The 13164-nt window shown below is 43.9% G+C and overlaps 1 protein-coding gene across 1 annotated transcript in view; it reads right to left on the minus strand.

Annotated features, from left to right (window-relative positions):
* Positions 1-11248, minus strand: part of Sp4 (Sp4 transcription factor) — a 68587-nt gene extending 57339 nt beyond the window's left edge. Inside the window, exons 1-3 of the mRNA XM_028880930.2 lie at positions 11040-11248; positions 10514-10629; positions 8443-9997 (exon numbers count right to left, since the gene is read on the minus strand). Of these exons, the coding sequence (XP_028736763.1) occupies positions 8443-9997; positions 10514-10629; positions 11040-11046 (1678 nt within the window). The 5' untranslated portion in view covers positions 11047-11248. The remainder of the gene's footprint in view (positions 1-8442; positions 9998-10513; positions 10630-11039) is intronic.
* Between the last annotated feature and the right edge of the window lie 1916 nt (positions 11249-13164).

A 13164-nucleotide genomic window follows, 5' to 3' on the forward strand; every position in this document is an offset into this window, starting at 1 on the left:
AAACAACCTAGATGCCCATCAATGGAAGAATGGATGAAAAAAATGTGGTACATATACACAATGGAGTACTACTCAGCAGAGAAAAACAATGAAAGCATGAAATTTGCAGGCAAATGGATGGAACTAGAAAAAATCATCCTGAGTGAGGTAACCCAAACCCAGAAAGACAGTTATGGTATGTACTCACTCATTGGTGGATTCTAGATATAAAATGAACAATCAGACCACAACCCATAGAACCATAAAGGCTATATATATATATATATATATATATATATATATATATATATATATATAGCATGGAGGTCCCTTGGACGACCGTGGCATATAATAAATTTCAGTTTTACTCAATTATTGAAAAAAAATAGCCAAATGAATGGAAACACATGAACTATGAACCAAAGGCTGAGGGGCTCCCAGCTGGATCAGGCCCTCTGAATAGGTGAGACAGTTGATTGGCTTGATCAGTTTGGGAGGCATCTAGGCAGTGGGACCAAGTCCTGTGCTCATTGCATGAATTGGCTGTTTGAAACCAGGAACTTATGCAGGGACACTTGGCTTAGTCTGGGAGGAAGGGACTGGACCTCCCTGGACTGAGTCTACCAAGATGATCACAGTCCTCGGGGGAGGACTTGTCCTGGAGGAGGTGGGAATGGAGGGTGGGCTGGGGGTAAGGGGAGGGTGTGGGAGGGGGGAGAATAGGGGAACCCATGGCTGATATGTAGAACTGAATGGTATTGTAAAATAAAAAAATATGTATCACAAAAAAAAAAAAAAAAAGAATATCCCACTGAACATGATTACCTACAGTTCAATCAAAATATAAGTTCAAAGACTGAGTCCTGCTGAATATGTGCTGCCTTCCTTAGTCCGCCAGAGTGGGCATGAGAACATTGAAACACTCTACCATTTTTACCACTGTAAAGTCAAGACATTGTTAAGTCAATCCATGGTAGTCATGTTATTTCATTACTTGTATTTTCATAGTTTGGAAGAATAAAGTCAGTTCTCCTTCAAAAAAAAAAAAAAAAAAAACCTTGAGGTGGGGCAGGAAGATCAAGAACTTAAGGCCAGGGCTGGCAACAGCTAAGCGAGTAAAGGTGTTTGCCACCAAGCCCAATAACCCAAGTTCTATTCCTACGAACCATATGATAGGAGGAGAGAAATGACTCCTACAAACTGTCCTCTGGTTTCCACATATGCTATGCTCCTGCTTCATAAACAAAACTGTAATATTAAAGTTTTATATCACCTACACTACAAAGCCAGTGGCAGGACAGCCTAGACACTATCTCCACACTCATAAAACAAAATAAAGACAAAAGGACACCACTGATGTTAACTCCATAGTATGCTCAAACTGTAAACTGGGGTGGCCACTTGAGACCTCTGTGAGAGACAAGGGCACAGGACTAAGAATGAAAGCAAAGCAGCATGACACTTAAGAATGTTAGCAAAGCAGAAACTCATACTAATAACATCAGGTTTGAAAAATACCTTCAACATTGGTAAGGCTTTACATCACAGCAAGAGAAACATGGACTGTTTAAGGAAAACTGTGTAATATAAAGACAAGATAGACTTCCTCAGTGGCCTTATGTATCTGTTCCTAAAGTTAACTAAAACTCAGTGAGGTAGTTGGTGGGATAGACACAATATCTACCCATAAAATGATATTCTGTGGTTTAATATTATGACTACAAACTCAGCACCTAACACATTAGCTACAATAAATGCTTGCTTTCTTCTTCCACAAGTATTACTTTTTTTCCTTTTTTAAAGTATTACTTTTATATTATATTATATTTTTATATCACTTGTATATCTGATGTACACATCCAGGGATTCCTAGTTCAGGAAGGCAGTGGTAGAAGATGAAGTCAGCCTGGGCTTTCTAGTGAGTTCAAGGCCAGCCAGAGCTACACAACAAGGTCCTTTTGCCATTTTCTTTTTAACCCATTTTAGCACGTGCACACAAGATGGCTCAGAGGTTAAGAGCCCCAGCAGCTCTTCCAGAGGGCCTGAGTTCAATTCCCAGCAATCACATGGTGGCTCACAACCATCAGTAATTAGATCTGTTGCCCTCTTCTGGCATGCAGGAATACATGCAAACAGAACACTGTATGCATAATAAATCTGTATACATAATAAATATATAAATCTTTTTAAAAAAAGAATCCATTTCTCCCTATTGTTTCAGAAAAGATAAATGTCTTGGCCTGAGGATCATACATAGAACTTACTAATATTATTAGATACAAACTTTTTATTTCTTCTTTTTTTTTTGAGATAGGGTCTCCATGTAGTCCACAGTGGGGTGAAATTAATTATGTAGGCTAGACTAGCCTCCAACTCAGTCCTCCTACCCAAGCCTCATCTAGAGTTCTGAGATTATCAACATGAGACACACTTAGTGTGTCTTGAACTTAGTCTTCCAAGAAGAGAAAAATACCACTACCTAGGTCCTACCTTAAGTTCAGTAACAGACCTGAAGAGCTGTATCTTTCAAGAATCTTACATTTAACATGCCAGCACTGAATATCCAGGTGACATAGGGACAGGCTATCTGTGAGAAGACAAACAAGATAATTCTAGTTCACTAAGTCCTAACTTCCGTTTTATTTTCTCACATGCTAATAAAAGATTTGAATAAGCTAGAAATACAGTGGGAAAACAAATAGCATCAAAATGATGTACTCTGCCACAAGACACATGTAATCCAACCTTTCTGAACTCGCCTTCTCACTTCTAAAGAGGGCTAAGGAATGAGGGTGGGAGAGAAAGCCTGAGTATATTGTAAGTTACCTTAGTAACTCCAATTTCATTAAGCTTTCATCTTGCCAAATAAAGGTTCCTTTGACACAACTTGCTCATTCACTCAGCAGTAAAAATGGCACACATCATGTACATCCCCGACCAGAAAAGGACATGTGTATGGTCCAAGATCAGGTTCCCCCCTTTATTGTCAATCCTTAATGAGTCATCCCCAAGTACTTAATGGAACACTGGAGAACATGACCCACATTTCTATCTTCACTTAAAACAGTAAAATAAAATACCTTTAAAAATAGACTTTCACAGCAATATGGAAAGGTCACAACTGTAAGCTATAATCTCCAAGATCTCCTCCAACTAAAAAGCTATCACCTGGTAAATCTGTTACTTCTGGAAGATTTACCCATGGCATCTTCCCTAGCTTCCTTCTTGATCAAGCTTCCTTTTCTATTTTCTCTTCAATCTGTCTTAATGCTTGTTCCAATATTCCTTAAGTATTTCTTACATACTCTCTAAATTAGAAACTGAAAATCAGCCAGGAGCACTTGAATCTCAGTGCTCCTGAAAGTCGGATCAGAAACTCAAGACTACCTGGGCTTAAAGTGAGCATGGGGCCAGCCTGACTTACACAGGGAGGCCCTGTCATCTAAAATACAAACAAACAAAAAATAAAATAAAATTTGAAAAGGAGAAGAGAAGTGTTCTTCTTTGCTCCTGTGTCCTTCAATCCCTCCCTAGAGATGGTGTCTTAGTTAGGGTTACTATTGCTGTAATGAAACACCATGACCAAAAACAACTTGGAGAGGAAAGAGGTATTTGGCTTTACATATCTTGAGTTACACTCCATTGAAAAAAGCCAAGGCAGGAAGTGATGCAGAGGCCCTGGAGGAGTGCTGCTTACTGGCTTGCTCAGCTTGTTTTCTTTTAGAACCCAGGACCACCAGCCAGAGGTGGGAAGCGGGGCAGGTACCTATAAGGAGCTGGGCCCTCCCCACATCAATCACTCACTAAAAAGTGCCCTACAGGCCTGCCTGCAGCCCAATCTTATGGACGCATTATCTCAATTGAGGTTCTCTCCTCTCAAATGACTCTACCCTGTGTCAAGATGACCTAAAGCAAGCCAGCACAGATGTCCTTTAAAAACTAATGTGACTTTACATGGAGTACTTTTTTATCTTCTATTTAAAAAAAAAAAAAAAAAAAAAAAAAAAAGTTTCGGAAAGCTAGAGTCAAACTGGTAGGTAGTTCAGAGCCTAAACTTAAGTGCCTTATAATGAAGTTCAATCTATTTATTGAGTATTAGAAGATTTTAGTGAAAAAGTAACAGAATAACTGACTCATATGAAAAGGAAATAACCAAGCACAAGAGTGCGGGTAATATATACAGGTATGGTTCTAAGATGCCCAAAATGAAAATCCAAACCCACAGAGCATATACAACAAAGAAGAAGAGTATCTGTATTAAGCCTCAGGCAATTTTCTACTTTAAGTAACTCAGAAGAAAAGGTAGATGTTAAAAAGTTAATTCGACTAAGTTAAATTTGGACTTTTAAATTAAATGTAAGCTTTATATTCTTTGGTTCCCATTTTTAAACAGTCATTAAGAACTGGCCTTTCCATTCCTGGCTTCATATTATATCCCCAGGTTTTTAGACTTTAATTCCCTATAAAAAACAAAGGAATTATGTAAGAGACAAGTTCTTGAATTGTCAGCAACATCTTATCAAGTCTCAACCTCCTTTATGGGAAAACTAGCATAAAAATTTAGTTTCTGCTGAAACTGAAAAATAATTACTTAATCAAGCAAAAGGCCTACAGCATGATAGTGTGGACCAGTCCAGGTTAATTACTGAAGTAGAAACCAATAGTACCCATTAGCTCTCATACATAAAAAAGATGTAACTCCTGAAGACCAGAGAGCATTGTGAGAATACTGGCAAAACTTCTATTTTTACTTAGTTAAAACAGATTTCAAGAGCTCTGCCTGCCTCTACCACCCCTATTGGGATTAAAGGTGCAAACCACCTAACATGGCTCAAAAATTCTTCTTCCCAACAAGAAAACAAAGTATATATTGGGTTCAAGGCTCTACTTATAACTACACTCCTAACTAATTAAATGCTTAGCCTAGAAATCAGGATTTTCAGACAAGAGCAGAGCAAAGAAAGCAATTTTTCTGAATGTATTACCAAGGAAAAAAGCTTGTCATTTCATAAAACTGTGAAGCTCTCCACCTTCAAAATCTGAATTCGATTTGCCTTGTGTGATTCTTCCTCTTCTGTCCTATCATACAGACCCCCTCCACTCCCTAAGAAGGTAAAATGATCCTGGACCCTAAGAAATGTTAAGCCTTGTTCTTGAGCTAGCCATTACTCTGTCAAAGGTAACTAACAATTTTTCCAAGCTCTGATATTTGTCATGAGCATATTCTAACTTATAGGTGGAGGGGTCCTGGAATGTAGCTCAGCTGGCAGAGTGCTTGTCTAGCATACATGATTATTCCTAGCACCCTATAAATCAGGCATGGTGGTGCATATCTGTAATCCCAGCACTGGCAGAATTAGAAGGGTTAGTTCAAGGCCTGCTTAGCTACCTAGTGAGCTTGAAGGCCACCCTGCACTGTGTGAAATCCTGTCTAAAAGAGTAAAGTCAAAGTGGAGACCAGACCGTTACCAGGATGAGCGAAAGGTTGGGGAGAAGGAAAGTGGGTACAGTTATTTAGACAGACCTATCATCTAATACCCAACTACAGCACAGTGGGATAGTAGTGGTTGACAGTAATTGAGTAGCAGGCAGAATTTTGAATGTTCCCAAGACAAAGAAATGGCCAATGTCTGAGGTAATGATGTTAAGTACTCTGATCTTATTACACACTGTGTAGTGTATTGAAATTTCACATTGTATTCCACAATTATGTACATGAATTATATATCAATTAAAAGTAAAATAACATTTTTTTAAACCTGTGAATATTAACAGTAAATATTTTCCATAAATTCAACACCACCATTCTGAAGGAAAATGTGATGTAACAGAAAATGGCAACCCAAAGTATTAACTCTAAACTAGGGCTCATTTACAAAGATGATGTAGGCAGGTGTTCTTCCTCTTCTTAAGAAAGTATTTAGTGTTCTGCTTCTAGTGTATTTTAAATGTAAAAATAAATTAATGAAAACAAAGCAATTTCATTAGATTCAATGTAACCACTGTAGGGCACTGCTCCCATGTTCCAAACCTTCAAAGAATACTCTCCAGTTTGCTAGCTAATAGCCTAAAACTGCCAACAGCTAAGCCTAAATTAACCACACTTAACTTGTAGAAACCAGGGTCTATTTCTGCTCTTTATACTATAGTCATCTCTTTAAAGTATCAACAAAATTTTAAATTGTTGGCTTTCAGCAGGGAGGAAATTCTTCATGTGTAGACTTCAGTTTTCCTTATACACTTAAGCAGATCTCCTAAAATACGTAAACTCTAAGAAAAAAAAACTAGCCGGGCGGTGGTGGCGCACGCCTTTAATCCCAGCACTCGGGAGGCAGAGGCAGGCGGATCTTTGTGAGTTCGAGGCCAGCCTGGGCTACCAAGTGAGTTCCAGGAAAGGCGCAAAGCTACACAGAGAAACCCTGTCTCGAAAAACAACAAAAACAAAAACAAAAAAAAGAAAAAAAAAAAAAAAAAAAAGAAAAAAATCTGCCCATGAAAATTATAGGAATAGACATATCTAGCGGGAGCGTTTGGCACATAGTAGTCGCTGGGGTATGTGGGGGGGAGGGCCTAAAATGGTATATTTGCCAGTAAAACACACTCGAGCACATATGAACTGGCTTAGCACCACCTGCTCCCAATTCTGCCTTCTGACTCACTGTTGATTTGACCCTTGATTCTAGCTCTGCCCCCAAATTTTACCCCTAAACGCTGGATCTTCCATTATTTATTATGCACCATTCCAGGAGTTGGAGTTGAGGGGGTCAGAATACTGAACTATCTTCACACTTAGTAAGAGGGAACTTCTAGATTGCAAGATATTAATGAGAGAGCAGAAGAACTGGCCATTTCTAAATCTAAAAACCCAGTTTATAAATTACTCGATGCTATTAACCACAACTCACTAATGTTTAACAGGCAAGATGAAATACAAATGAAATAATTTCTGCTTTGACAATGCAAACTATTATTCAAGACACCAAAACCAGACACTGTACTGAAATACTCCAGTTTATGTTTAGAATGATCAGCAACTACACAGAGTAAGGACTGGAAACTGAACCATCACTTACATACTTGGGTACTGAAACCTTTAGGTGAAGAATTACACTCAAAATACTGACAATATACACTGTCAATACAAGAGCACTAGCTAAATGTGGTTACTTAAATAAAACTTGAAGTTCACTTCCTCAGTCATACTATTTTCACCATGTTTTATGTGCTCAATCAATGTGTAGAACTAATGGATAGCACTGGACAGGACACACACAGCATTCAAACATCACACCAAGTTCTACTGGATAGTGCTGGTCAAGAGGCAAAAGATGAAAACAAATTAGGTTCTCCTGAACGGGTAGGCTCTGTATGGATAACTTTTAAGTATACATCGGCTTGAGTTGTTAACTGTGGAAGAAGAACTCCCTCTTAATTTTTCTGCACCTCGTTTCACAAAAGGTCATTCAAGAAGGACAAGCATAATTCAATCTTAAAACACCAAAACACAAATTTTTTTTTGACAAAATCTGAAAAGATCAAAGGTACTAAAATCAAAGCCAGTTTCCACCAACTCAGAATCAATGACATCTAAGCACAGTAAGACTTTTGGTACCATAAGACTGCTCCCCAAAAAGATTACACTACTTAACGGAACTAGGTTTTTAAGTACTTCAGATGTACCTAACTATATGCATAAGAAATAGAAACTGTTTTTATAGTTGGTTTAAAAACAAGATGGCCACAATTTGTTCAAGTTAATGACATTTTACTACCTAGTTTTTAATTGTTTTTCACCAATCTCACACTAGACACATTTAAATAATTTAAAACATGTTTTAATAAGGACCACAAGGCTTTTCCTTAAATTTTATACATCGAATACCATTAAAGTCACAATCCTGAGCTAATCCCGAGTATAGCAGAAAAAAAAGACATACAACTTGATAAAACAATTTGTAACTTAAATTTCTATCTTAACTACAACAGTATCTAGTTTATAACTACTCTATACACTAAAGCAAAAATACGTCAAAAAAAATGCTGAAAAATGAGGCCTAATTAAAAAAAAATTACACAGAATTAACATTTCAACAACACAGTCACAACCATATACCAATTCAAGTTAAGTCAACTTTCCATCAAGAAGAGATGAGCTCCTCTTCCGGAAGAGTTCAAGTGTACTCAAATATGATCTCTATAATTATGGCTCTAATCAGAAAAATGATGCTTTATGAAATAATTTAAACTATTTAACAAATTCAACACACAAAACTGAATGCTAAAAGCTACAGAAATGAAGAGATCACACTGGTAACTAAACATGGCTGCTAGTGTGATGGTTCAGTTTTGACTCCTCTCCAGTTTGTGTACCTCGCAGGTGTATCAAATCTGAAAGTGAACCTGGAGCGGTAACTGTCACTAAGCCCTGCTGACAATAGATCAAAAAGAAAAGATGCTGCTTACCTGCAACACTAGTGATTGTTACTGGAACTCCCTGAACTTGAACGCCCGCAGCACCCAGGTTGGCAACGCTCACTGTCTGGAGGTTAGGCACTGATGCAAGCTGGGCAGTGTTCAAAGTTATCGGGGCGCCAGCGACGGCCACAGGCGCGATCTGAGCAAGAGTCGTGCCACCACTTGAAGACACGGGGGTGATGGTCAGCTGCTGAGACAACCCAGCATTCTGAACTTGTAAATTTGAAAGACTCTGAATATTCTGAACCTGGACCGTTTGCCAGCTGATTTGCCCTGAAGGTGTTAAAGTTGGAGCCCTGATAAGCACCTGAGTCGGGTTTACAGCTTGAAGTTGAACGTTCTGCAAAGGCTGCTGCTGGATGGTCTGAATTGTCTGCCCTGACTGGAGCTGAAATGACTGTGGTGGGATAGCTTGAATAATCTGCTGCTGAGGCTGCTGGATCTGGATCTGCTGCAGGATAGGCTGGCCTACAATCTGCACTTGCTGAAGAGAATTTGATTGATCCTGTGCATTCTGTATCCCATTGGGCTGCAGCTGACTGGAGCTCTGGGCTTCAGACTCGGCAGCAGCAGGTGTTTGCGACTCTTCAATGGTGCGTTCAGAACTACTGGCTGACGTGCTTGCATACTGGCCTGTATCTGCTGAACTCACTAACGTGTCACTGCTTGTTAGAGAGGTCGACGCAGTGGTTGTGCAGGTAGTGGAGGAAGAGGGCGACTCAGGCATAGTACTGGCAGAAGCGGTGGTGGTGGTAGGCGTAGACGCTAACTGATTCCCATTGGAAGTCCCACTATCAGTAGTAGTCGTAGGCTGGCCAACCTGTCCAGTCCCTCCTCCGGCAGTCACGTTATTTATCACCGGCAAAGCTAAAGTCACTCCTCCAATGTTAATTGGTAGGGTTGTTACAACCTGAGCCTGAGTACCAGGAAGGGTCTGCAATTGCAATGGTATTGAAACACCAGGTCTAATTTGTACTGGAACTGTCTGATTTGCCAGGTTTTGAGCAAGAATATTACCAGAAGCTGTCCTGTTAGCAGCCGTGAGGATAGCTTGATTATTACCTGCAGAAATGAGCTGAATTTGACCCTGCAAATCCTGTAGAGATGAACTACTAGTTGGATTGATTTGAATCTGCTGACCTTCCACCGTCTGAAGTTGGGGGATCACTTGGTACTGTACACTACCACTTGGATTCTGTACTTGTATGACTTGGAACTGATTAGGAGTGGAAGAGTTACCTGATTTCGTTTTTGTAGGAGAGGAACTCCCGTTATTACTGCTGGAAGAACTAGATGAACTAGAAGCTGGCTGAGAAACGTTATTTTCTTTTGAAGCAGGAGGCGTGGAGGCAACAAGTTGCCAAGCGTTGCCAGCAAGCTGTGTGGTCACCAGTTCCAGCTGCTGTGGTTGACTCTGAAGTTGTACCAGTCCTTGGCTTGGGTCTATAATAATCTGCTGCTGTCCAGTTGCTTGATTTTCACCGGGGGTCCCTATTTTGCTGCAAGTAGCTGCCAGTAAAGCCAGAGGAGAGGGCTGAGAGTCCTACCCAAAATGGGAGGGGAAAGGAGAGGGAGGGGGAAAAAAGTGGGCGGATTTAGTGGAAGACAGTAGTGGGAGGGGGTTATTTATTTTGAGAGCTCTAAGTATCAGAACACACTCAATAGGCAGCAGAATTAAAGGGGAAATATGAATAAAGGCAGGTAGAAGCTATATGAATAAGGAGGCAAGTCTTGTTACATAAAGTTTAAATAAAAAAAGGAAATTTCTGGTAAACTTTCTTAAAGTGTTATTCTTCTAAACTCAAAATGCCCTTGGGAAAATAGACACTGTTTTCTAGCAGTCTCAATTCCTGGTGTAATGCTAAACACCGCTATAGCCTCAACTATGGGACATCTTTATGAATTTACAATTTAAGTTTCTCACTCAGAAAGATGCTTTGAGTAGCTAAACATTTTTGTTCTGTTCTTTACTTCTGGGTATTGAGAGGGCATAACTCCCTGTCTTCCCTAAGGCTTCGTGTTGAATGATTATTATTATTTTTTTAACGTTTGCTTTTACCTGGGAGCCTGAGGTTTTGGGTTTTTTATTGTTATTCTCTGGCTCAGAGGTTTTCCCTCCTTCTGCAGCCATCGCCGCTGCCGCCGCCGCCTCCTCCTCCTCCTCCTTCTTCTGATCTGCAACAACCCCCCCAACACACACGACAACAGGTTATTAGGATTATTATTATTCGTTCTCCTCCCTTCTCCCCCCTCCCTCCTTCTGAACATTAATCTCCATAAACCCGCGATCCGTGCACACCGGCAGGGGTGGGGGAGAAGGAGGGGAAGGGAGGAGGGGGCGCTCACAAAACGTGGTTTGAAACCCGACCCATAGGCTCCAGAGCAACACCCAGAAGGAGGTTGTTCTAGCTCAGACATTAAGACAAAACACAGCCCTCCTTCCCTCCCCCTGGTTCCCTCCCGCCCTCTCCTCCTCCCCTTCCAGCATCTCGGCGGCCCCGGGGGAGGGGGAAGCGAGCAGGGTCTGGGGAGGGAGGGACGGAGGGAGGCGGTGAAGGAGACCGAGGGGGGTGGAGAATACGTACCGCTCATCCCGCATTAACAGGACAAACCCTCACAGAGACACTGGGATAGAGGTGGGTGGGGGTGGGGGCGAGGCGGGAGGAGAGGCCGGTCCCGCCCGCCCGGGGTGGCTCGGAGGAGGCTGTAGCTGGCACAGGCTCTGCCTCTTTTTCCGCGAATGGCCGCCGCTGGGCTGTGGCGTAGCAGCTCCTCTCTCCGCCCGAGCCCGGCTGACTCGCCCTTGATTGACAGCGGCGGCGTGCGGCGCGGGCGGCGGCGCGGGCCGGGGGCGGAGCCAGGGCGGTGCGAGCGCGGCGACTCCCCACCCCCCTCGGCCTGCCTCCGCCGGCGCCGCCGACTCTCCACCCCTTCCCCCAGCGGATTGGCCGCCGACCTGCCGGGGCCGGGGCGCTGGGGCCGCCCCCTCTCCTCCCCTTTGCCCGGCCGGTGCTCGCCGCCGCTCTGCTTCTGCCTCCTCGGCCCGTGGCGCGTGCTCTCCCGGCGAGCTAGCTGCGGCGTGCTACCGGCAGGCCCTCCATACAGCCAAACTTGTTGTCTCAGGATATCCCGCCCCCTACTCAGTTCCCGGCGCCCTCCACTCAAAAGTGCACCATAGCATCTTGCCAGGGGCCGCGGAAGAAAGACACGGGGCTAGGCTCAAGGGAGGAGAGCGGGGCGAGCGCGGGGAAGCGCAGGCTCCCCGCGGCACGGCTCGCTGGATGGACTGCCGGCTGCCCCCGCGGCGTGAGCATGGCTTTCCTAAGGCGCATCCGGACCCGGGCGCCCTTTTTCCCTGGCTCGGCTTTCATTGGATGATGCCGCTGACGCGCCCCGAGTCGTGGGCGGAGGCGGGCGGGCCTCTGCCGCAAAGGCTTTCGGGTCTTGTAGTTTCTGGCCGAGAACCCAGCGAGGCGCCGCCTTCCTCCCGCCCCCGAGCGCGGCCTGGCTGCAGAGCCTAGAGCTGCCCGAGGGGGCGGTGGCAGCAGGGCGTGGCCGGGGCCGAGTGGGAGTTGAACCCAGCGCTGGGGAGGGGGAAATGGGTGTTGTTTGCCTGGGCCTATCGGCCGAACGGGGCTGCCCGGACCGCCTCTGCCACCGCCTCCTCAGCTGAAAGCCGCTCCCCGCGGGGCGAGCACACACCCGGAGCGCGCGGCGATTGAGCAGGCGGCGGCGAAGGGAGGCGGGGTCTGCTGTCCTCCGGGTTTGAATGAAGCAAGCTGACTTGGGGAATAGCCCCTTCGCCCTGCTTTCTTTGCTCACCTAGCTCGCTGGGGCCTCGGGTCCGAACGCGAGGCCTGTGTTCCCACAGAGCAGGAGCTTCCATTTTTATTTGTTGTCTTTCTGGTTGGGTGCTGGTGCAGAGCAGTGACCGTCTTCTAGGGTGGCAACGAGTGCGCCTTAGAGCCCGTGTTCTTGGCGCGCTTCTCGCTCCTAGAGGTCTCACAAGGTTGTCCGGGCAAAGGAAAGCCCGGCTGCATGTGGGTCAGCCCTACTCGTGGTTTTAGCGTAAGCTTCTAGGCAAGTGGAATTCACATCTAGCTGTTCAAAGCACTTTGTCAAATGCTCCTGAGCCGGCCCCCCAGCTTCTCTCCAAAGACGTGAAGTCAAGATGCCAGGGACCTAGAAGTGAACCCTAATAGGAGCCTTGGGAACGAACAGCATACACACTAGGCTTAAAGTCCTCCACTTTCACTGATGTGAACCCTACACGTAGCTTTGGGTGTTTTTGTCTGGTGCCTGAGGCTGACATGTTGCTAGGGTGAGAGAGGAAGTCTCTGGTGCTGTACTTGACTACCGTTTCCTTGTTCTTGTATTTGGGCTGATGACAAAGCATTGCTGTAAAACAAAGCAACTGGAATAAAGAATTACAATGTTGCCTACTCCATTTTAAGAGTTGCAGGTGCTACAGTAATCTGCTTCCACACACATCCCAATTCGCTAGATCTTAGCTCAGAAGTGCGCCTTATATTTACAGATGCAGTCTCTCCTCAAACCCTGGCCCCACCCAGTTCACCACAGTGAATGAAGACCAGATAAGAACTGGAGCGTTCCTTGTGGCTTTCTTTAGAAAACCTGCCTCAGAGAAGTAATATCAGAGTATGGATTTACAAAATGTCCTAAATGTTCTGCACCCTGTTGATAAGTAGA

The sequence above is a fragment of the Peromyscus leucopus genome, chromosome 14, assembly GCF_004664715.2.
Source record: "Peromyscus leucopus breed LL Stock chromosome 14, UCI_PerLeu_2.1, whole genome shotgun sequence".
Taxonomy (NCBI): Eukaryota; Metazoa; Chordata; class Mammalia; order Rodentia; family Cricetidae; genus Peromyscus; species Peromyscus leucopus.